We start from the raw sequence: 25,399 nt of genomic DNA, 5'->3' as shown, positions 1-25,399 counted from the left end.
AAATAAGGCCAAGCAAAAACTAAGTTACTTAAGAAACATCACTGGGAAAGTCTTAAACACCAAATACCATCATGCATCCTATAGTGGATTTCTAAAAAGACACTGAAGCGCTAAGTCTACAGGTGTTTTTATGAGGTAATGTGTCATAATACAATGTTTCACAAGGTAAAGAGGGAAATGTGGGGGTACTCCCTGGTTTTTCATACTACTTTTAAAATTAGACTTGGTGATTTTAAAAAGTGTATAATTCAATGATCTTCAGCAAATTTGCAGAGCTGTGAAACTATCACCATCTTGTACTACTCCTTTATGGTGTACAGTTCTAAAACATCAAAGGGTTCCCTACTCAGGTATAAGATTTGTCCCAACGCCAGGGCTAGTAAAAAGATTTACCTTAGGCTGGGTGCGGTGGCTCACGCCTGTAATCCCAGCACTTTGGGAGGCTGAGGCGGGTGGATCACCGGAGGTCAGGAGTTCGAGACCAGCCTGGCCAACATGATGAAACCCTGTCTCTACTAAAATACCAAATTAGCCGGGCGTGGTGGCGGGCCCCTATAATCCCAGGTACTTGGGATGCTGAGGCAGGAGAATCACTTGAACCCGGGAGGCGGAGATTGCAGTGAGCTGAGATTATGCCATTGCATGATCTAAAGAGCTAAACTCCATCTCAGAAAAATAAATAAATAAAGGATTTACCAGAGCATCCAACAAGTATTATTAAATACTTGATCCCGTGAAACAACTTCCCTATCAGTTAACGATTTTTAAAAGTTTACAGATTTCAAAAATCTTCTTTATCCTTGGACCAAACCTACCCAGAGAGTCCCTAACCATGCTATGCAGCTCCCACCTCTACCAGAAGTGCTGGGAAAATCACCTAGGTTATCTAGCTTCCCCCAAAGTATTTTACACTGTTGTGAGATTTCCTTTAAGATTCAGGAGCTAGTTTATTTACTTTCTGGTTTCCTGGCAGAGCAAAGGCCCTGCACGTGTGAACGGAAACAAAACCCACACAGACTCTAGCGATGCCAAATATTAATACTATGGGTAGGGGCACCTTCTTTCTCGGCCGAATTCCTTTTCCCAGAGAGCCTCCAGAGGGATCAGTCAACGCCCACTGAGCCTGGATCAAAGGTCAAGCTTGCCTGGTCAAGAAGGATCCTGGATCAAGCTTGAACCCGTTTCCAGAAACAGGGCAGTCGGGGCAGCAGCAAGCATTTTTACCACGCGCCCTAATGAGATGGTTGCACAACAGGCTTTGAGGATTCCGGTTTAACAGGTAAATACCAACAGAGAATGAGCCGAGGGAGATGGGATCTGCTCCACGGCATCGATGGCATTTCGAGAATGTCTGCGTCGCAGAGCAAACCCAAAGTTTTAGCACATTACTCAGAGTTCACCAGAGGAAGATTGCCACGAATTGAAATGAACAAAGTGAGAAAATGGGTGCTGTGTAGTCAATGCATCCGCGATGAACTCAAGCTGGGCGGAAAAATTCTTTGAATACTCCGGCTTTGTTTTGTGCTAAGACGACAGAAGCCCCGAATTTCGGAGTTGGAAGACGCGTTTCTCCGTGTTCTCCAGCCCGTTCTCGGACTTCAGGGCCGCCCGCCCGCCGCGCACTCAGTCCCGTAGTTCCCTGGGCTTCAGGCGCGGACCTTCCAGGGGGGCGGAAGCCAGGGAGCCGCGGGGAGGCCGCGGTCCGGCCCGCGACGCCGGGGCCCGGAGAAGGGAGGGGAGAGGGGAAAGGCCTGCCGGAGCTCGACGGAGGGAGGGAAGGGAACGAGGAGGCCACGGGCCGGAGCGGGGAGCAGCCCCGAGCGGCGCCCGGCCCGGCCCCCACCCCGAGGCCCGGTCCCGCGTACCTTTGGCAAGGGCTACGGTGGAGTTTTCGGTGTCGATGGTGTAGAGGATGCCCTCGTAGCGGATCTCCGCCTTGGAGATGAGGCTGATCTTGCTGCCGATGTAAGGGGTGCCCCCGCTCATGGCGCCGCCGCCGCCGCTCCCGGCTGCTCGCAGAGAGGCAGATCCCACGCCGCTGTCGCCCGCTCCGCACGCCCGCTAGCTCCGTCGACACCTACAGCAGCCGCTTCAGACCCAACATGGCGGCGGCGCCGGGTCCGCTACCCTCCCCCAGCCTCCCGCCCTCAAGCCGCGGCGCGGCGGCGGCGGCAGCGGCAGCGGCGGCGGCGCGGGGCATGCTGGGAGGGCTAGGCCGCGCTGTCGCGAGACTTGGCCGACGGCTGGCGGCTCTCGGTTCCTGGCTCCCGGCTCCTTCGCGGCCTCGGGAGTCCCGGCAGCGCCTATTGGCTTGGGCTACGGCGGTGGTCCTGGGGCCGCGTGAGAGGAACTTCGGGGACCGGCTGAGTGCCTCGTGGCACCGCTTGCTGCGGGCTGGAGAGGAGGCGCGCGGCCCTCCTTTTGACTCAGGCCTTGGCCGCCTTGTCGTGGGTCCTGTGTCTTTGCCGACGCGGGGCCCTCCGCCTGGAGCGCTGCCCACCCGCCTCCGAGTTGTGGCTAGCCGCTGCTCATCCTTTTAAGACACTGAACCTGCACCTCGTGGAGCTCCTACGGCTCTATTACCGCAGCCATCGTCCAGGGAGCTTCCCCCGAGGCTGCCCCTGGAGCTGGGGCTCTCCCGACGGCTCAGTGTTTTAGTCCCTTCCTGTCCCTCTCATTCAGCCGGTCTGAACTAGCTTCATGGCTTGCAACGCCATTGTAACTCACCAATCCCAATTATCAGTCTGTAGCTTGGATCAATTCCGTGAACTCGGGTTTCGCGCCTAGCCTCTGTCCAATCTCCAACGTTAAGGGTCCAAAGCCATGCTCCCTATTTCCCCTCTAACCTGCTCCTTCACCACCGTTCCCTGTTGATGTAACCGGTACCATTTTTACTCAGCTGCTCAGACTAAAAGCCTTGAGTCAGTCTTGACCTCTGTCTTGCTTCCACATCTGTTCTGACTACACCTCTCCGTTATATCTACACAATGTATCCTAAATCTGACCTCTTCTCCTCATCTCCATCCCTACACCTCTCCCACAAACCACGATTACTCGGGCTGAATTATTGCAGTAGCCTTCTAAAAGTTGCCTCTGTGTCAACCCTTGCCCCCAGTACTTTATTCTCAACACAGCAGCTAGAGAGATCTTGTTAAAATCCAACTCAGGGCTGGGCGCGGTGGCTCACGCCTGTAATCCCAGTACTTTGGAAGCCCGAGGCGGGCGGATCACAGGTCAGGAGTTGGAGACCAGCCTGGCCAACATGGTGAAACCCCGTCTCTACTAAAAATACAAAAAAATTAGCCGGGCATGGTGGCGCGCACCTATAGTCCCAGCTACTTGGGAGGCTGAGGCAGGAGAATTGCTTGAACCCAGGAGGCGGAGGTTGTGGTGAGCCGAGATTGTGCCACCGCACTCCAGTCTGAGCTACAGAACGAGACTCTGTCTCAAAAAAAAAAAAAAAAAAAGAAAAAATACAGAACTCTGATCATGTTCTTCCTCTACTCACTCTACTGATCCCATGTTACACAGAGAGAAAACCAGACTTTGGCTTCTAAGGATATACATGAATTAGCTTCTCGTTCTATTCCAGTCACGTCTAATTCAACCGGTACTTGAGCACTTTATTCCAGTATCTGCTCAAGTATCACCTCCAGATATGACGTCTCTGACAACCTTGTTTAAAATAATACCACTCACATCACTCTACATCTCCTTAACTCAGCTTGCATTTTCTTTATAGCATGTATCTCTCTCAAGTATGTCTGTTTAATTATTTGTGTCTGTCTTTTTCACTAGAATGTAAACATTTTGAGAGAGAGATGTTGTTTTGGTCGCTGCTGTATCATCAGGGCCTAGTACAGCACCTGGCTCCGGGCAGCTGCTCAGTTAATATTTGCTGCATGAATGAACAGCAGGATGAAGGCAGAGCACAGGCAGGATGGTAGTGAGCTGAGTGAGCAAATGGCGAGAAGTCTGGCATCATAAGAGAGGGACGCAGGAGAGAGACAGAGCTCTGATGGTGCTGGTGCACAGTGGCTACAAAGAAAGGTTTGGAAATCCCTGTTTCAGTACAAGGTCCGTGCGAGGAAGTTGAATTGTTTGTTTTTGTTTTTTTGAGACAGTCTCACTCTTTCACCTGGGATAGAGTGCAGTGGTGCCATCTGGTTGCTCACTGCAACCTCCACCTCCTGGGTTCATGCCATTCTCCTGCCTCAGCCTCCCGAGTAGCTGGGATTACAGGTGCACGCCACTACGCCTGACTAATTTTTTGTATTTTTAGTAGAGATGGGGCTTCACCATGTTGGCCAGGCTGGTCTCAAACTCTTGGCCTCGAGTTATCCACCTGCCTTGGCCTTCCAAAGTGCTGGGTTTACAGGCGTGAACCACCGTGCTTGGCAATTCTTTCATGGTTAAATAATATCCCTTTGTATGGACATACCATATTTTGTTTATCCATTAATCAGTTGATGAACATTTGGGTTGTTTTCACTTCTGCTATTATAAATATCCATGAATACCTCTATGAACTAGTTGTTGTGGGAACATGTGTTTTCAATCCTCCTAGGAATGAAGTGATTGAGCCATATAGTAACTTAGAGTTTAACTTCTTGAGGAACTGTCAAACTATTTTCCAAAGCAGCTACACTGTTTTACTTTTCCACTGGCAATTGTATGAGGGCTCCAGTTTTCTCCACATCCTCACCAACACCTGTTATTGTTTATCTTTTTTTGTTTGTTTGAGATGGTGTTTTGCTCTTGTTGCTTAGGCTGGAGTGCAATGGTGCGATCTTGGCTCACCGCAACCTCCACCTCCCGGGTTCAAGAGATTCTCCTAGGCCGGGCGCGGTGGCGCAAGCCCGTAATCCCAGCACTTTGGGAGGCCGAGACGGGCGGATCACGAGGTCAGAAGATCGAGACCATCCTGGCTAACACGGTGAAACCCCGTCTCTACTAAAAAATACAAAAAACTAGCCAGGCGAGGTGGCGGGTGCCTGTAGTCCCAGCTACTGGGGAGGCTGAGGCAGGAGAATGGCGTAAACCCAGGAGGCGGAGCTTGCAGTGAGCTGAGATCCGGCCACTGCACTCCAGCCTGGGCGACAGAGCGAGACTCCGTCTCAAAAAAAAAAAGAGATTCTCCTGCCTCAGCCTCCCTAGTAGCTGGGATTACAGGCATGCATCACCACATCTGGCTAATTTTGTATTTTTGGTAGAGTCGGAGTTTCTCCATGTTGGTCAGGCTGGTCTCAAACTCCTGACCTCAGGTGATCTGCCCACCTTGGCCTCCCAAAGTGCTGGGATTACAGGCATGAGCCACCGCACCCGGCCATTTGTCTGTCTTTTTGAGACAGGGTGTCACTCTGTCAACCAGGCCGGAGTGCAGTGGCCCTATCATGGCTCACTGCAGTCTTCCTGGGCTCAAGCAATCCTTCACCTCAGCCTCCCAGGTAGCTGGGAGCACAGGTACGCCCAGATAATTTTTGTATTTTTTTGTAGAGACAGGGCCTTGCCATGTTGCCCAGGTTGGTCTTAAATGCCTGAACTCAAGTGAGCCTCTCGCCTTGGCTTCCCGGAGTGCTGGAATTACAGGTGTGAGCCCCACACCCAGCCAACCACTTTTAAATTGGGCAATTTTCCTTTTCATTGTTGAGTGGAAAGAGTTCTTTTATATATTCTAGATACAAATCTCTAATCAGATCTACAATCTGCAAATAGTCTCTTCTCATTCAGTGGGTTGGTTGTCTTTTCACTTTCTTGATAGTGTCCTTTGAAGCACAAAAGTTTTTAATTTTTATAAAGTCCAGTTTATTCATTTTTGTTGTTGTTGTTTGCACTTTTGGTGCAACAACTTTTGGTGCAATAAAGCATTGCCTAATCCAGGATACAAATATTTACCCACAATGTTTGCTTCTAAGTTTTATGTGTTAACTCTTACATTTAGGTCTTTGATTTATCCTGAGCCAATTTTTGTCTATGGTATGAGGGGGACTTCGAATCTTGCCTGAAATGGAGATGGGATTAAGAAGCTTTCAGATCAAACAGGAGATGGAGTGATTACAGGAGGAAGAGTGAGATGTATGTTCTGGAAAGTAAGCAATTCAATATGGCCAGAGCCTAAAGTATGCAGAATATATTAGGAGTTATAGTGGATAGCAGTGGCCACACCAAAGGTGGTGAGGGTTGAGGGCCTTGTTTCTCCCGTGTTGTCCAACAGCCATCCCCTAGCCTCATAAAATAGAGACAAATATAAGGAAAAAACAGTGTACTAGCTGGGAATTGCTTTGGACAAGCCTCGCAAAGCCTCCAGATCTTCTTTCTTACCCCATAGCTCCTCAAGTGTAGAAATTCTAGAGCTTCTACTGCTGAAAACATTAATGGGGAAGAATTTATTTTTTCTACAGGCTGCCAGGAGCTTTTAAGCAGGGAAGCAACAATGGATTTTGGATTTTTAGGAATCCTGCGATGTGTCACAGTTCTCAACCTTGTTTCTAGTACACGAAACGGAGATTAATGTGCATATTACACTATGGGCTACCAACTGATCAGTTGCATTATACATAGTTCCTGCTGCCCTAGGGTGCAGGAAGCCATGAGTTGCAAAACATAACGTAGAAGCTACAAGATTGGTGACTGATTGGTTGTAGCCAGTTAAGGACTCCCAGTTCCAGGACTGAACACCTTGGTGAGTCCTAGGGCCAGTGATGGGCATAAGGAGAATGGATAAAAGGCAGTTTATTTGTGGGGGGGATGGAAATATTAATAGATGTAGATAATTTTGCACTTGTTGAGCTGGAAGTGCCTGTTGGGACACCAAGCAATTCCATCTACTTCATAGTTGGTATGACCCTAAAAGTCGGGAGATCTGAAATGGAGATGTAAATTTGGAAATTGTTATAGATGGAAAAAGGATAAGCTCACTCTCAGTGGCTCATACCTGTAATTCCAGCTACTCAAGAGGCACTCCAGCCTGGGCAACAGAGAGAGACTCCGTCTCAAAAAAACAAAAAGAAAAGGAAAGAAAAGAAATGCCAAGAACACGCAAATCCATAGAGGCAGAAAATATTAGTGGATTAGTGGCTGCAAGGGCTGGGACATGGGGGTGAGGAGTGGGTATGGGAGGTCACTACCAAGGGGTGCAGGGTTTCTTTCTGGGGTGATAAAAATGTCTGGAAGTAGGACAGGTGCAATGGCTCATGCCTGTAATCCCAGCACTTTGGGAGACTGAGGCGGTTGGATCACCTGAGGTCAGGAGTTCAAGACCAGCCTGGCCAACATGGGGAAACCCCGCCTCTACTAAAAATACAAAAAAAATTAGCTAGGCGTGGTGGTACACGCCTGTAATCCTAGCTACTTGGGATGCTGAGGCAGGAGAATCACTTGAATCCAGGAGGTGGAGGCTGTAGTGAGCCAAGATAGCGCCATTGCACTCCAGTCTGGACAACAAGAGTGAAACTCCATCTCAAAAAGAAAAAGAAAAAAAATGTCTGGTAGTATATAATGATAATGGTTGCATGACTTTGTAGATATACTAAAACCCACTAAATTGTATACTTTAAAAAGTGAATTTTGGGCCAGGTGGGGTGGCTCCAGCCTGTAATCCCAGCACTTTGGGAGGCTGAGGTGGGCGGATCACGAGGTCAGGAGTTTGAGACCAACCTGACCAACATGGTACTAAAAATACAAAAAAAATTAGCTAGGCATGGTGGTGCATGCCTGTAATCCCAGCTACTCAGGAGGCTGAGGCAGGAGAATTGCTTGGACTCGGGAGGCGGAGGTTGCAGTGAGCCGAGATTGCGCCACTGCACTCCAGCCTGGATGACAGAGCAAGATTCCATCACAAAAAAAAAAAAAAAAAAAAGAAAGAAAAGAAAGTGAATTTTATGATACGTGAATTCTATCTCAAAAAGGCAAACTTTCCATGTAAAATGGCCCTATTAAAACTGAGGTTATGTAGCAAAAACAAGCACTTGCTTTTGAAATAATATTTAAGTAAAAAAACTGAATACAGAATTGTGTGAGCATAAAGACTTTCTTAAAAGGAAAAAAAACGAACAACATATAAAAATAAAGCAGGAAAGTAGTAATTTCCAAATGCTGTGGTACCATGGTATTAGATATACAATTTTAAAGTAAGGTTTTCTCTCTGTATTAGTTAGGAGATGTGTTCTGTTTACAGGAACCACCCACAAATTCAGTGACTTAAAACAATTATCACTTTATTATACCTCTCAATTTCATGGATCATGCTTGACTAAGCAATTCAGTTCCATGTAGCCTCAACTGGAATCACTGGGGGCAGCTTGCCTGGTCTAGAGGGTCCAAGATGGCTTCACTCACTTATCTGACTATTTCACAGGATCAGCTAGAAGTCCAGGACTTTTGGGACACTGTGAAGCCACCTTACCATTTGGACTGTCAGCTGTCCTATTTGTGGCAGTGTTATTTTGAGGCTCTCCTGAGCAGCAAACACATACCTTAAGTGACGCAAAAGGCAAAGATTCCTAACATCTACTGGAAGTCTACTTTGTGCCTGGTTGTTGGGTCAGTCATCTTACACATATTGGAGGAGACACATCTTTACACAGGTTGAGTTTTTTTTCTTTTTGGGACAGGGTCTCACTCTGTGGCCCAGGCTGGAGTGCAGTAGCATGATCTTGGCTCATTGCAACCTACACCTCCTTGGTTCAAACGATTCTTGTGCCTCAGCCTCCCAAGTAGCTGGGATTACAGGTATGCACCACCACGCCCACCTAATTTTTGTATTTTTAGTGGAGATGTGGTTTCACCATGTTGGCCAGGCTAGTCTGGAACTCCTGACCTCAAGTGATCCGCCAGCCTCGGCCTCCCAAAGTGCCTGTAATCCCAGCGCTTTGGGAGGCCAGTCCACAGGTTGAGTTCTAAAGCCATGTGTGTCTATTGGTTCTTCTCAGAAATAGATGCTGAGCCAGAGTTAAGAGGTTTATTGGAGGTAATGCCTGGGAAAGGTAAAAGGGAGAAGAAGCAGGATTGAGCTGGGAGAGCCCCAGACTGTACTGCAGATCTGACAACGTCTTGGCCAACCCAACAGGAAGCCCTGGAGCAAAGATGGCTCTTTGGAACAGAAATAGTTAGGCCCTAATACCCCTGCTGTGTTCTGTCGTTGTCTGGGGTTGCCTGGGAGGAGCATGGACTTGGATTGAAAGCGGAAGTAGATCCTGTTGGCTAACTTCACTTCTTGGAACAGCATGATGAGTTATTTCTGGAAGCCAGTAAAAATTAGAGGTAGTGCCTGGGCGTGGTGGCCCATGCCTGCAATCCCAGGACTTTGGGAGGCCGAGGCACGCAGATCACTTGAGATCAGGGGTTTGAGACCAGCCTGGCCAACACAATGAGACCCTGTCTCTACTAAAAACACAAAAAAATTAGCAGGGTGTGGTGACACACACCTGTAATCCCAGCTTTTCAGGAGGCTGAGGCACGAGAATCACTTGAACCTGGGAAGCAGGGGGCTGCAGTGAGCTGAGATGGCGCCACTACACTCTAGCCTGGGTGACAGAGCAAGACTCCGTTTCCAAAATATATGTGTGTGTGTGTGTATATGTGTATATTTTATATATATATGGTGTATATATATGTATATATGGTAAACAATACTCTAAAGTCTTATCCTGAGATTGCATCTCACCTTAGTATTAGTACACTTGATCCCCAGATTAATGAGTTTCTCTCTTTTTTAAATTTTTTAAAAATTTTTTGAGACAGGCTTTTGCTCTGTCACCCAGGGTGGAGTACAGGGTGCAAGCTCAGCTCACTGCAGCCTCAACCTCCTGGGCTTAGGGGATCCTGCTACCTCAGCCCCCCAAGTAGCTGGGACCACGGGTGCACACCACCACGTCCACCTATCTTTTTAAAGAGAGTGTATTTTTCTGTTGAAAATCTGCATCTTGTTGGCCCGGCACAGTGGCTCACACCTGTAATCCCAGCATTTTGGGAGGCCAAGACAGGTGGATCACCTGAAGTCAGGAGTTCGAGACCAGCCTGGCCAACATGGTGAAACCCCATCTCTACTAAAAATAGCAAAATTAACCAGGCGTGGTGGCAGGAACGTGTAATCCTAACTACTGGAGAGACTGAGGCAGGAGAATCGCTTGAACCTGGGAGTTGGAGGTTGCAGTGAGCCAAGATCATGCCATTGCACTCCAGCCTGAGTGACAAGAGTGAAACTCTGTCTCAAAAAAAGAAAAAAAAAGGAAAAAGAAAATCATCTTCTTATCATTTTGTCTATTTTACGCTCTAATTTCATTAACATACTTATAGTAGTTATCATAAAGTCCTTATCTGCAAATTCCAGTATCTCAGTCATGTAAGAATCTGCATATATCGATTGTTTTTTCTCTTGATTACGAATCACATTTTCCTGCTTTGCATCTCATAATTTTTAATTTTATGCCAGATATTGTGTCTAGCTAGATACTGTACACTAGACATTGTAAAGAACCAAAGTGACTGAAGTAAATATTTTTTCCCTGGAGAGGGCAAGCCCTTTCCTCTTGCCAGTCAATTAGGATGAGGAGCTGATCAGTCAGATCCAATCAAGACTGGAGCTGAGGCCGGGCGCGGTGGCTCAAGCCTGTAATCCCAGCACTTTGGGAGGCCAAGGTGGGCGGATCACAAGGTCAGGAGATCAAGACCACAGTGAAACCCCGTCTCTACTAAAAATACAAAAAATTAGCCGGGCACGGTGGCGGGTGCCTGTAGTCCTAGCTACTCAGGAGGCTGAGGCAGGAGAATGGCGTGAACCCAGGAGGCGGAGCTTGCAGTGAGCCGAGATCGCGCCACTGCACTCCAGCCTGGGCAACAGCGTGAGACTCCGTCTCAAAAAAAAAAAAAAAAAAAAAGACTGGAGCTGAATTGGGGTTGGATTAGTTGCAGGTTCAGTTAGCTTTTGTCCACCTGGATTTTAAATGTCTTAAGGGCAAGATGTGCTCTGTGTCTTATGGGCCCCTTCTTCTAGTGGAATTTTGGACCCAAGCATGAAGAGTTAGTGGAGTTTTCTCTCTGTCTTTCAGTGAGGAAGACGGAAGACCCAGCCTCCTGCACTGCAACCCACTTAGCAAAAGTGGAAGACTAGCACTGTGTTTTGAGTTCTTAGATATTTCCATCTGTTGCTTCAGCCCATAGACATGTTTAAAGAATCAGTGGTTTCTTCTTAGCCAAGCAGAGCCCCATCCTCTGTGGCAGGGCCCATCTTCTGCCTGCCCATGCCCAGACTTGGCAAATGCCCCCACTGATCCCTAATTTTTCCTACCTATGAAGCCTTGTCCCCTTTCTCTAGAATTTAGTTCCTTTAGACTATTTTATGATATCTGAAAAATCAATATGATATTTTACTTTATCTGTTTTCCCCCATGTTTACAACAAAACTGGTGGTTTATTTAGATCTTTACAGCCTAATTGGAAGAGGAATTTGAAAGATTTTTTTGGCTGTATTTATTTTTTATTCTTATTTTATTTGTTTATTTTTTGAGATGGAGTCTCACTCTTTTGCCCAGGCTGGAGTGCAGTGGCACGATCTTAGCTCACTGCAACCTCTGCCTCCCGGGTTCAAGCGATTCTTCTGCCTCAGCTTCCCGAGTAGCTGGTATTACAGGCATGTGCCACCATCCCTGGCTAATTTTTGTATTTTTAGTAGAGACAGGGTTTTGCCATGTTGGCCAGGCTGGTCTTGAACTTCTGACCTCTGGTGATCCACCCGCCTCGGCCTCCCAAAATGTTGGGATTACAGGTGTGAGCCACCACACCCGGCCTTTGGCCATATTTAAATTCATTAGGAGCATATCTGTTATATCCTTAGGGAGTCCCTCCTAGCTAGGTTTTTTTTTTCTCTAAAGTTGAGATAGACTGCTGGTCTTTTGTTTAAGCAATATGTGATGCTGTTGGCTTGCATTTGGGGGCCATGTGTTTTGGAAAATATGTCCCTTCAAACCACAGACCCACTCTCACTGGGTGAACTTCTCATGCTGTGAGAGACACACTGAAACCGAAACTAATAACCATTGCTAGGGAAAGTGTCTCTCATCTCATACATGCTCTGGGGTGCATGCACATTGAGTGGAATTGTTACTGATTCCTATCTTTCTCTTACTCTCTCTTTCCAAAACAGGATCATTGAATTGGTATAAAGACATAGATGGTACAATTTCATAGTTTGCTGCTTCTTAATTTAGTTACAGCAGCCCTCTGTTACATGTCTTTATGTCTATTTTTAAAATGAGAAAACTGACTGGGCATGGTGGCTCATGACTGTAATCCCAGCACTTTGGGAGGCTGAAGCAAGAGGATTGCCTGCGTCCAGGAGTTCGAGACCAGCCTGGGCAACATAGCGAGTCCCTGGCTCTACAAAAATAAAACAAAATTAGTTGTATGTGATAGCACATTCCTATAGTCCCAGCTACTCAGGAGACTGAGCTGGGAAGATCACTTGAGCCCAAGAGGTCAAGGCTGCAGTGAGCTGTGATCATGCTACTGTACTCCAGCCTTGGCAACAGGGTGAGAGAATGTCTCAAAAAAACTCCCCAAAACAAAAAATAAAAACCAGCCAGGCACGGTGGCTCATGCCTGTAATCCCAGCACTTTGGGAGGCCAAGGCGGGTGGATCACTTGAAGTCAGGAGTTCAAAACCAGCCTGGCCAACATGGTTAAACCTGTCTCTTCTAAAATACAAAAATTAGCTGGGCATGGCAACACCTGGGAGGTGGAGGTTGCAGTGAGCTGAGCTTGTGCCATTGCACTTTAGCCTGGGCAACAGAGCGAGACCCTGTCTAAAATATAATGAAACAAAAACCACACACACGCACACAACACACACACACGCACACACACACCACTCAAAAGTGGAAGTCAAGTAACTTAGATCTAGTATTAAGCTGGACGTCATGGATTTCAATCAAGTGGTTGTAATTCCACAATGTAGGTGCTTTACACCATTTTAGGATGGCGCAAATATAATTTTTTATCAAGTGACAACTTAAGCAGATGATACTTCTTGCCTGGAGATTTGTGTTGAGAAGGATTGTGAGACTGTGTCTGAGACATCAGGAGCTATTACCAGTGCCTTCAGTGGACATAGGGCAGAAGAATGGTGGCACCAGGTGCAAATCTGTCTATACCATCTGCCTCTTAAGTAAATGCAGTAAAAGCATGACTAAGTGGTTTGTGAATTTAATAGCATTCTACAATTAGTTTTATTATCCTTACCATTTCTCAAATATTTGTCCAACTACCCTAACAACGAACAATAGAAATTGATAAGACATGTATAATTGGAAAGTAATCAAAATAATGGAAACTAAGCTATATTAATTTTTCTGAATAAAAAAATTCTTTTTTTTGAGACAGAGTCTCTCTCTGTTGCTTAGGCTGGAGTGCAGTGTTGCGATCTCAGCTCACTGCAACTTCTGCCTTCTGGGTTCAAGCAATTCTCTTGCCTCAGCCTCCAGAGTAGCTGGGACTAAAGGTGTGTGCCACCACACCTGGCTAATTTGTGTATTTTTCAGTAGAGACGGGGCTTCGCCATGTTGGCCAGGCTGGTCTTGAACTCCTGACCTCAAGTGATCCGCTGGCCTTGGCCTCCTAAAGTACTAGGATTACAGGCATCAGCCACTACACCCAGCCTGAAAATAATATTTCTAAAGCAAATTTGATGATGCCAGACCTGTCCCTCAAGACTCCCTGCCCACCCCCCGTCCTAGTCCGGTTGAGCTGCTTGCTGTAACAAAATATCACACACCGGTGGCTTATCCGCAAAAGAAATTTATTTCTCATAGTTCTGGAGGCTGGGAAGTCCAAGATTAAGGCTGATAGATTCAGTCTCTGGTGAGGGACTGCCTCCTGGTTCATAGATGGCTGTCTTTTTGCTAAAACCTCACATGGAGAAAGGGGCAAGAGATCTCTCTGGGTGTCTCTCTCATTTTTTTTGAGACAGAGTCTCGCTCTGTCACCCAGGCTGGAGTGCAGTGGCTCCATCTCAGCTCACTGCAACCTCCACCTTTTGGGTTCAAGCAATTCTCCTGTCTCAGCCTCCCGAGTAGCTGGGACTATAGACATGCACTACCATGCCTGGCTAATTTTTATATTTTTAGTAGAGACAGGGTTTCACCATGTTGGCCAGGCTGGTCTTGAATTCCTGACCTCAAGTGATCCTCCCACCTTGGCTTCCCACAATGCTGGGATTACAAATGTGAGCCACCGTGCCCGGCTGTCTCTGTCTTTTGAGATAGAGTCTCGCTGTGTCACCCAGGCTGAAGTACAGTGGTGTAATCATGGCTCATGACAGCCTCAAATTTCTGGGCTCAAGCAATCCTCTTGCCCTAGCCTCCTGCATAGTGACTGGTACTACAGGCATTTACCACAGCACCCCACTATTCAAAAAAAGTGTAATAGAGACAGTGTTTGACCATATTGCCCAAGTTGGTCTCAGACTCCTTGGCTCAAGTGATTCTCCCATCTTGGCCTCTCAAAGTGCTGGAATTACATTTGTGAGCCACCATGCTTGGCCAGAATCTCTTTTATAAAGGTGCTCTCTCTCTCTCTCTCTCTCTCTCTCTCTCTCTCTCTATATATATATATATATATATATAAAATTATTATTGTTATTTTTTTGAGACAGTTTCACTCTTGTTGCCCAGACTGGAGTGCAATGGTATGATCTTGGCCAAAGTGCTGGGATTACAGGCATGAGCCACCATACCCAACCCTAAAGGCACTAATTTTATCCATGAGGGCTTGACCCTCACGACCTAATCTAAAGGCCCTACTTCCAAATACCATCCCCTTGAGGGCTAAGGTTTTAACTTATGAATTTTAGTGGAACATAAACATTCAGTCTATTCTACTTCCCCCCATCCCCAGAGACATCAATGGCTTTAATAGCTTCTCCTTGCTCTGTTCTCTTAGAATATCCTTGGTTATGTTGTTTATAAAAGCCTGTGTGAGTTGGCACTTGCTTAAATCTCTGGTCTCACCTTTTGTCTCTCGCCTTTACCTTCCCCCATTGTGTCTCTCTACTCCCACCAAGCCTTAACTTAATTTTATTTATTTATTTAGAGACGGAGTCTTGCTCTGTCACCCAGGCTGGAGTGCAGTGGTGCAATCTCAGCTCGCTGCAACCTCTGCCTCCCAGGTTCAAGCGATTCTCCTGCCCCAGCCTCCCAAGTAGCTGGGATTACAGATGTGTGCCACCACACCCGACTAATTTTTGTATTTTTAGTAGACACAGGGTTTCACCTTGTTGGCCAGGCTGGTCTTGAACTCCTGACCTCAGGTGATTGGCTTGCCTCAGCCTCTCAAAGTGCTGGGATTACCGGCTTGAGCCACCACACCTGGCCTACTAATATTTTTTATATTATTGGTATTAGTCCGTTCTCACAAAGCTACAAATAAATGCCTGAGACTTGATAATTGATAAGGAAAAGAGTTTTAATTGGCTCATGGTTCTGCAGGCTATACAGGAAGCATGGCTGGGGAGGCCTCAGGGAACTTAACAGCTGTGGTGGGAGGGGAAGGGGAAGCAGGCACGTCTTATGTGGATGGAGCAGAAATAGTGGTGGGGAGAGATGTCACACAAGTTTTGTTTTGTTTTGAGATGGAGTTTCGCTCTGTGGCCCAGGCTGAAGTGCAGTGGTGCGATCTCGGTTCACTGCAACCTCTGCCTCCTAGGCTCAAGCGATTCTCCTGCCTCAGTCTGCCGAGTAGCTGGGATTACAGGCGCCCACCACCACGTCCAGCTAATTTTGGTATTTTTAGTAGAGATGGGGTTTCACCTTGTTACCCAGGCTGGTCTCAAACTCCTGACCCCAAGTGATCCACCCGCCTCAGCCTCCCAAAGTGCTGGGATGACAGGCAGGAGCCACCTCTCACACACTTTTCAACAGCCATGGAGAGCTCGTGAGAACTCTATCATGAGAGCAGCACTGGGGGATGATGCTAAACCATTAGAAAGCACCCCCATGATCTGATCACCTCCCACCAGGCCCCACTTCCAATATTGGGGATTTCAACTCGGCATGAGATTTGGGTGGGAACACAGATTCAAACCATATCATTATCATATAATATGATTAAGTATAAAGAGAGAGGTGGGTCTCGCTATGTTGGCCAGGTTGGTCTTGAACTTCTGGCCTCAGGCAATCCACCTCCCTCCGCTTTCCCAAGTGCTAGGATTACAGGAGTGAGCCACTGTGCCTCATCCCTCCAAGCCTTTGTCCTGCATTCCAGAAACCACATGAAACTTCTCCCAGATTCTTCCCATCAAGCCTTCTCACTGCAGCTCAGCCTAGATATTTTTCAGTTCAGGAGATTTCTCACTGCTGCCCTGAGATCTGCTGTCTGAGATAGTTGTTACTCAACCTGTACCAACTCTGTTGTCGCACAACTGTACTCCTTTACCAAACTCTGTCATTGCACATTGTGGTGACATTGTCTCTTTTCTTGTGTATATTCTATACTGGCCTTTAAGTCGCCCTGAGAGCAGGGATTGTATGTGTCTTTCCACCATTGCATTCCTTCCTTCCTTCCCTCCTTCCCTCCTTCCCTCCTTCCCTCCTTCCCTCCTTCCCTCCTTCCCTCCTTCCTTCCTTCCTTCCTTCCTTCCTTCCTTTCTCTCTCTCTCTCTCTCTCTCTCTCTCTCTCTCTCTCTCTTTCTCTCTCTCTCTTTCTTTGTTTCTCTCTGACAGAATTTTGCTCTTGTTTCCCAGACTGGAGTGCAGTGGTGCAGTCTCCACTCACTGCAACCTCTCCTCCTGGGTTCAAGCGATTCTCCTGTCTCAGGCTCCCAAGTAGCTGGGATTACAGGTGCCTGCCACCACGCCCAGCGAATTTTTGTATTTTTAGTAGAGACGGGATTTCACCATGTTGGCCAGGCTGGTCTTGAACTCCTGATGTCAGGTGATCCACCCACTCAGCCTCCCAAAGTGCTGGGATTACAGACGTGAGCTGCCGTGCCCGGTCTCACTATTGCATTCTTACTTCCAGCTTGGCCTGGCTGAGAGTAGGAATCAATATATCTTGGTTAGATGAATTAATAGGTTAAAAAATTTTTTTTGGTATTATGCTCACAGTAGGAGGTGAATTTTTTAAAAAATGGAACCTGTAGAAGAGATCACTTCTGGCTTTAAAGATTCTGTTTTAGGCCAGGCTTGATGGCTCATGCCTGTAATTCCAGCACTTTGGGAGGCTAAACAGATCGCTTGAGCCCAGGAGTTGGAGATCAGCCTGGACAACACGGCAAAACCCCGTCTCTACAAAATTAGTTGGCGATCAGCCTGGGCAATATGCAAAACCCTGTCTCTACAAAAACCCCATCTCTACAACATGGCAAAATCCCGTCTCTACAGCGTGGTGGTGCATTTATGTAGTCCCAGCTACTGGGGGGCTGAAGCAGGAGGATCATTTGAGCTTGGGATATAGAGGCTGCAGTGAGCTATGACTGCACCACTGCACTCCAACCTGGGGGACAGAGTGAGACCTGTCCCCTCCCCACAGCCAAGAGTCGATTTTAACACAAGGGCTTAAAATAAGTTATGTAGGACATTAATTACTGCACTCATGTTCTGTACTTAGTTTTTAAAGTGAAATGGTTTGCCCTAAATCTAGTATTTTTATTCCTTTTTCCTTGTGTACAAAGTTAACATGCAGATTTCAACTACCAGCTGAGTAGGTTTGTGTGATGTTTTCTTGTTAGTCTGTGGCAGACACCCATGGCTTTCTCATTCACCCCATCTGGGCCTCCAGTGTGGTCTAATTATCCCAAAAAGCCAAGATGTGTTAGAGCAGAGCTTGATTACTCTAATGACACAATGTTTTTACAAACCTCCTGATTCCTGAATAATTATCATTATCATATTTATGTGTTTAGCCAAAAGCTTAATTGGAAGATTCCAGAATGAAACAATGCTATAGGAGAAAAAACCTTCTAGTCATTTTCTTTGGAACATTTTTTTAAAAAAAATCAAAGTATCACTAATACATGCGTAAGATTAAACAATCAAATTATGCAGGAGGGTTTATGATGCATGGAAATCATTCCAGCCTCTCTCTCCCCAGCCGTGGTCCTATGGAGGTAACCATATTTAGTTCCTTCACCTGTTTCTCCTGGTGGTTATTGTTGCATGGAAATAATATGGTTAGGTCACAAGTTATTTTATTTTATTTTTTTTGAGATGGAGTCTCGCTCTGTCACCCACCTAGGCTCACTGCAACCTCTACCTCCTGGGTTCAAGGAATTCTTGTGTCTCAGCCTCCTGAGTAGCTGGGATTACAGGTATGCACCACCTTGCCTGGCTAATTTTTGTATTTTTAGTAGAGATAGGGTTTCACCATGTTGCTCAGGCTGGTCTTGAACTCCTGACCTTAAGTGATCCACCCACCTCTGTCTCCTAAAGTGCTGGGATTACAGGCCTGAGCCACTACACCTGGTCCTATTTTAAATTTGTGTTAATTTTAGGAGTACAAGTGCAATGTTGTTACATGGATCTATTGAGTAATGGTGAAGTCAGGGCTTTTAGCGCATCCATCATCTGAATAAAGTACGTTGCACCTGTTATTTTTTATTTTTATTATTATTTTTTGAGACAAGCTGTTACTCTGTGGCCCAGGCAAGAGTGCAGCGGCACGATCTCTGCTCACTGTAGCCTGGCATTCCTGGACTCAAGCGATCCTCCCACCTCAGCCTCCTAAGTAGCTGGGACTACAGGCATGCACCACCATACTCAGCTAATTTTTGTATTTTTTGTGGAAACAGGGTTTTGTCCTATTGCCCAGGCTGGTCTTGAACTCCTGGGCTCAAGAGAGCCACCCAACTAGGCCTCTCAAAGTGCTGGGATTACAGGCATGAGCCACTGCGCCCAACCTGTACCTGTTCATTTCTCATCATCTACACTCCTCCCAGCCTCCCACCTTTTCTAGTCTCCAGTGTCTATCAGTCCACACTTAATGTCCTTGTGTATACATTATTTGGCTCCCACTTATAAGTGAGAACATGGAGTATTTTTCTTTCTGTTTCTGAGTTGTTTCATTTAGAATAATGGCCTCCAGTTCCATCCATGTTGCTGCAAAAGACATGATGTCTTTTTCTTTTTTTAGAGACAGTGGTCTCCCTCTGTTGTCTAGGCTGGTCTCAAACTCCTGGCCTCAAGTGATCCTCCCGTCTTGGCCTCCCAAAGTGCTGGGGATACAGGTGAAAAGATGCAATTTCTTTTTTTTTAATGGCTGAATAGTATCCCATTATCACCAGTTCTTGTTTCATCCATTTTGGACGTTGTCTATTGATTTCCAGCTATGATAAATGCAGATTTAGCTCACGGGCCAAGTACATAGAGAAATTTTAAAGTTATTTTCTATTCCTGAGTTACCTCTGTTTGCTCCACGCAGGCCTGCTGTCCAGGCTGTGTGCATGATAGGGTGGGCCCATTATGCACATGTGCTACTGGTTCTGACTAAGCATGGGCTCGGCTGTGCTGACAGTTCCATAGCATGGAGATGTGCCTGCCTCCTGGTCCTGCTTTTTGCTTGCTTATCTTAGAGTGAGTCTTGCATGTTGGAGACTTTCATCAAAGTCACCATATTGGAATGTATATGAGAACGATGTCATAAATCATTTGTTGAGGGCCTTTGTATTTTTAGTGGACTTACTCACTGGAGGCCTTCACTTAGGGTGATCAGGAAGGAAGCCATTCTCTAGACATTGGTGAACCTCTAAATGACAGATTGTGGGTGTTTTAAGACATTCGATTTTTTTTTTTTAAGATAGAGTATTGCTTTGTTGCCCAGGCTGGAGTGTAGTGGCGAGATTTAGGCTCACTGCAACCTCCACCTTCCTAGTTCAAGCAGTTCTCTTGCCTTAGCCTCCCGAGTAGCTGGGATTACAGGTGTGCACCATCACGCCTGGCTAATTTTTGTATTTTTTTTTTTTTTTTTTTTAAGACGGAGTCTCGCTCTGTCGCCCGGGCTGGAGTGCAGTGGCCGACCTCAGCTCACTGCAAGCTCCGCCTCCCGGGTTCCCGCCATTCTCCTGCCTCAGCCTCCCGAGTAGCTGGGACCACAGGCGCCCGCCACCTCGCCCGGCTAGTTTTTTGTATTTTTAGTAGAGACGGGGTTTCACCGTATTAGCCAGGATGGTCGCGATCTCCTGACCTCGTGATCCGCCCGTCTCGGCCTCCCAAAGTGCTGGGATTACAGGCTTGAGCCACCGCGCCCGGCCAATTTTTGTTATTTTTAATAGAGACAGGGTTTCACCATGTTGGCCAGGCTGGCCTCAAACTCCTGACCTCAAGTGATCCACCTGCCTCGGCCTCCCAAAATGCGCTGTGTCATATGCGTGAGGGTCAGGGTGTAGGAAGATTCCACTCCATGTCTTACTTCTATCCTTTGCTCTACCGGGAATTTATGGGGCTTGAGCCACTTGGAGGTCGCAAGGTATGGGTTGCTCCCTGCTTGGCTGCTATTCTCCTCTCCACCTCCCCTCCGTGGCCATTCCAGTCCCTGTCAGCCTCTGCTTCGCTTCGTCCATTACTGCTACCCTTTATTTTTGTGAGCATGTGATGAAATACACATAACATAAACATCACCATTTTAACCATTTCTCTGTGTACAGTTCGATGGCATTAAATACATTCACGTTATTGTACAACCATGACTACCCTCTGTCTCCAGAACTTTTCTATCTCCCCAAACTAAAATTCTATCCCCAGCCAGGCGCAGCCAGCACTTTGGGAGGCTGAGGCAGGTGAATCACTTGAGCTCAGGAGTTCGAGATCAGCCTGGGCAACATGGTGAAACCCTGTCTCTACTAAAAATACAAAAATTAGCCCGGCACGGTGGTGCACGCCTGTAATCCCAGCTACCCGGGCAGCTGAGGCACAAGAATCACTTGAATCTGGGAGGCAGAGGTTGTGGTGAGCCAAGATGATGCCACCGCACTCCAGCCTGGGTGACAGAGAAAGACTCTGTCTGAAAACAAAACAAAAACAAAGCAAAAACAAAAAACAAAGCCACAAACACACAAATAAAATTATGTACCCATTTAAACAGGAACTCTTTATTCCCCTTTCTCCCAGCCCCTGGCAACCACCATTTTGCCTACTGTGGTTGTGAATCTGACCCCTCTGGGAACCTCATATAAGTGGTATTGGTCCTATAGTTTTGTCCTTTGGGTCCACCCTCTACTTTACATCTTTTTTTTCTTTTCTTTTTTTTAAAGTTTAATGACAGGGTCTTGTTCTTTGTCACCTGAGCTGGAGTGCAGTGGTGCAATCATAGCTCACTATAGCCTCAAGTTCTGATCTCAAGTGAGCCTCCCGCCTCAGCCTCCAGAGTAGCCGGGGCTACAGGCACACACCAACATGATGAGCCTGGCTAATCTTTTTTTTGGTAGAGACGGGATCTTTTTGTGTTGGTCCTGAGCTCCTGACCTCAAATAATCCTGCTGTCTCAGCCTTCCAAAGTGCTGGTGTTACAGGCATGTACCACTGCACCTGGCTACTTAACATCTTTAGTAATTTTGTTGAAATTTCTTATCTGTTGGTGGCTTCCCATGCGTTGTAGATTTCCAACTTGTTACCTCCTTTACTATTATTTTAGTGGGGTATTGGGAGGGAGTGGTGATAAACTATAGGATTAAACCACCATCTTTAACCAGGGGTTTATTCATTTTGAAAAGAGGATATTCTAACAAAACCAAAAATACTGTATGATTTCGCTGATATGCAGTACCTAGAGTAGTCAAACTCACAGAGACAGAAAGTAGAATGGTGGGGCCAGTCACGGTGGTTCATGCCTGTAATCCTAGCACTTTGGGAGGCTAAGGTGGGTGGATCACCTGAGGTCAGGAGTTCAAGACCAGCCTGATCAACATGGTGAAATCCCGTCTCTACTAAAAATACAAAACTTAGCCAGATGTGGTGGCACATGCCTGTAATCCCAGCTACTTGGGAGGCTGAGGCAGGAGAATTGCTTGAACTCAGGAGGCGGAGGTTGCAGTGAGCTGAGATCGCGCCACTGCACTCCAGCCCAACCTGGGCAACAAGAGTGAAACTCCGTCTCACACACACAAAAAAGTAAAATGGTGGTTGCCAGGGGCTGAGGGCAGGGGGATTGGAGCACTATTTCTTAATGGATACAGAGTTTCAGTTTGGGAAGATGAAAAAGTTCTTGAGATGGATGATAATGATGGGACATGAAGATAAAATCCAGTGACTTCTAGGTCCACTGTCAGCCCAATGCAGAGGAATGGAGAGGGCCAACTCCTCTATGAAGGAACTTCAGGAACCGGAGCTCTTTAGACCAAGACATGATTACAGTGGCTTATTCCTGCATCTGCTGGCTTTTTGTGCATCTTTCTCCAAAGTACTAGGGCTGGCACTAGGGTGAGGCAAAGTAGGCACCTAGGGCACACGATTTAAGGAGGCACTTACTCTCAAGGTGCAATTCCAACAAAGAGAGAGGACAGCTCCAGCACACCGCTGCCTGTGCAGAAAAGTCCAGATAACATCATCTGTGTATTAGGGTTCTCCAGAGAAACAGAGCCAATAGGATGTATCTATCTATCAATCAATCAATCAATCTATCTATCTATCATCTATCTATCTCCTATTGAGGCCAGGAGTTTGAGACCAGCCTGGCCAACATGGCGAAACCTCATCTCAACTAAAAATACAACAATTAACCGGGTGTGGTGGCAGGCACCTGTAAACTCAGCTTCTCAGATGGCTGAGCACGAGAATCGCTGTCTGTCTGTCTCTCTCTCTCCTTCTATAAATATAAATATAAATATAAATATAAATAGAAGGAGAGAGAGAGAGAGATAAGAAGAGCTTTACTGTAGGAACTGGCTCATGTGATTATGGAGGCTGAGAGGTCCCACCATCTGCCGTCTAGGAGCTGGAGATCCAGGAAAGCAAGTGGTGTAATTCAGTCTGAAGTCAAAGGCCAAAGAATGGAAAAGTGTAGGCGTAGGGGTAGGGTGCATGCCTGAGAACCAGGAGCTTTGATGTCGGAGGGCAGGAAAATGTGAACTTACTGGCTCAAGGAGAGAAACAGAAAGAGAGAGAATTCCCTCTTCTTTTTTTTTTTTTTTTTGAGACAGGTCTTGCTCTGTTGCCCAGGCTGGAGTGCAGCGGTACAATCACAGCTCACGGCAGTCTCAACCTTCTGGGTTCAAGTGATCCTCCCACCTTAGCCCCCTGAGTAGCTGGACCAGAGGTATGCACCACTGATACAGAACAGCTGGGCTCCTGGCTAACCCCCCTTCCCCCCCATCTTAAGCCTGGAACTACGCCCCTAAGTGAAAACAGCTGACTCTGTTTTTCCGCCCAAATGTTGCCTTTTTGGCCTACCACATCCCTATCCTGTGCCCATAAAAGGATTTCAACTGGCAGAACAACACAAACGACTGAGCATCAGAGACGACTGATGGACACGGCTAACTTCAGATGGTGTGGCTTCAGGGGAAGAACACCTTCTTCCCACACCATCCCCTTTCCAATTCCCATCCCGCTGACAGCCACTTCCATCACCCAGTAAAATCCTCCACATATGCTACCCTTCAATCTGACCATGCAACCTGATTCTTCCTGGGTGCCAGACAAGAACTTGGGTGTGAAGAGGGCGGGGGCTTGGATGCTGCTGTGAGGACCATACAGAGCCTGCTCCCTCCAGAACCTGGTTCTAGCGTTCATTCCCTCGGGTTCCGACACTCGCTTGCTCGCACACTCCCTCTTGCAAGGAGTGGCCAGCGGCAGGCTGAGCAAAATGAGCCACTCCAGTTCCTGCTCATGAAGGGGGTCAAGGTCAAGGGAACAAATCCCATGTCACCACCACGCCACACTAATTTTTTTTTTTTTTTTTTGAGACAGAGTCTCGCTCTGTCGCCCAAGCTGGAGTGCAGTGGCCGGATCTCAGCTCACTGCAAGCTCCGCCGCCCAAGTTTACACCATTCTCCTGCCTCAGCCTCCCGAGTAGCTGGGACTACAGGCGCCTGCCACCTCGCCCGGCTAGTTTTTTTGTATTTTTTAGTAGAGACGGGGTTTCACCGTGTTAGCCAGGATGGTCTTGATCTCCTGACCTCGTGATCCGCCCGTCTCGGCCTCCCAAAGTGCTGGGATTACAGGCTTGAGCCACCGCGCCCGGCCACTAATTTTTAATTTTTTTGTAGAGACAAGATCTCACTCTTGCCCAGGCTGGTCTTGAACACCTGGCCTCAAGCAATCCTCCTGCCTTGGCCTCCCAAAATGCTGGGATTACAGGCGTGAACCACTATACCTGGCCTCTTGTCTTTTTGTTCTATTCAGGGTCTTGTAAATTGGATGATGCCTGCCTACATGGTTGAGAGTAATGTTTACTCAGTTACCTGTTTCAAATGCTAATCTATTCCAGAAGCATCTGCACAGACATACCCAGAAATAATGTTGTACCAGTGATCTGGGCATCCCTTAGCCTAGCCAAGTTGTCATGAGAAATTAACCATCACAATCTGTCAAAGGAAAGCAATGCCATGACAGCACTGGGAATCATGATCCAATGAGAAGACTTTGCACATCATGAGATAACAACTAGCACATTAATATCACCGGTATTAATGCTTTCTTGTAAGTTCCTCTCTTGATAATGGCACTAAGGGCCGGGGAAGGTGATAGTCTTGACTTGAGGTGGTTGACAGCTGGGTCAAGATTTGTACCACAAGTTTTAAAGTCCAAGCCTCAGCTCTTTTATTACAGCACCCAGTTACAAAAGAAATTAACGTACTCAATAACTGATATGGCTCTACCTCTTAGTGTGCAAAATTCCTGCTTTGCCCAACCTCTTATCTTGAGTAATTATGTGTTCTGATGGTGACCTGGGTCATTGAAGAGATAAATAAGTAATTATGCTAAGGAATGGGTATAACTATTGCCAAATAAAATGATAGAATAACTAATCAATATGTTATTGCAAAATACTTTCATAAAATTGCTTTTTCTCTAGAGAAAAAGTATTAAAAGAAACAACTTTTTGAGTTTATGAAAGCAATTTTAGGATAAAAGTAAAAACACTGAGCAAAATAATGAAAATAACAGTGCATTATGTAACTGTTACTATATTATAGTAATTATGTAAATTACATAGCAGTAGCTCTTAAAATTATAGGATACCTTGCCACAAGTATTATATTATTGAAAGTGATATTTAGAGCAATACCTGTCACTTGCCTTTTGAGATTGTGAAAAGGTAGAGATATTTCATGGGATCACATTTTAAAGAACTGGTCATCTTTCTGGATACACTTGAGTGCTTATGTGACCTGGGTACCATATTGGTGTTATTTTGTTAGCTGGAATTCCAAAGCATCTTGGATATGAGCATGCGGTAGTGTTGGTAGGATGGTAAC

General features: G+C 46.5%; 1 protein-coding gene and 1 long non-coding RNA gene across 5 annotated transcripts in view; one reads left to right on the top strand and one right to left on the bottom strand.

Moving 5' to 3' along the window:
- Positions 1–2,149, bottom strand: part of LSM14A (LSM14A mRNA processing body assembly factor) — a 59,951-nt gene extending 57,802 nt beyond the window's left edge. For all 4 annotated transcript variants that reach the window (XM_005588776.4, XM_005588775.4, XM_074023105.1 and 1 more), the window contains exon 1: positions 1,866–2,149. In XM_005588776.4, the coding sequence (XP_005588833.1) occupies positions 1,866–1,986 (121 nt within the window). In that variant the 5' untranslated portion in view covers positions 1,987–2,149. The remainder of the gene's footprint in view (positions 1–1,865) is intronic.
- On the top strand, positions 1,181–24,953 carry LOC135968663 (uncharacterized). The gene is made up of 2 exons (XR_010583587.2): positions 1,181–1,279; positions 23,120–24,953. It is a non-coding gene; the product is annotated as an uncharacterized lncRNA (long non-coding RNA).
- The last annotated feature ends 446 nt before the right edge of the window (positions 24,954–25,399 follow it).

Source organism: Macaca fascicularis, chromosome 19 (assembly GCF_037993035.2).
Source record: "Macaca fascicularis isolate 582-1 chromosome 19, T2T-MFA8v1.1".
NCBI lineage: Eukaryota > Metazoa > Chordata > Mammalia > Primates > Cercopithecidae > Macaca > Macaca fascicularis.
This window is presented reverse-complemented; position numbering and strand designations above follow the sequence as displayed.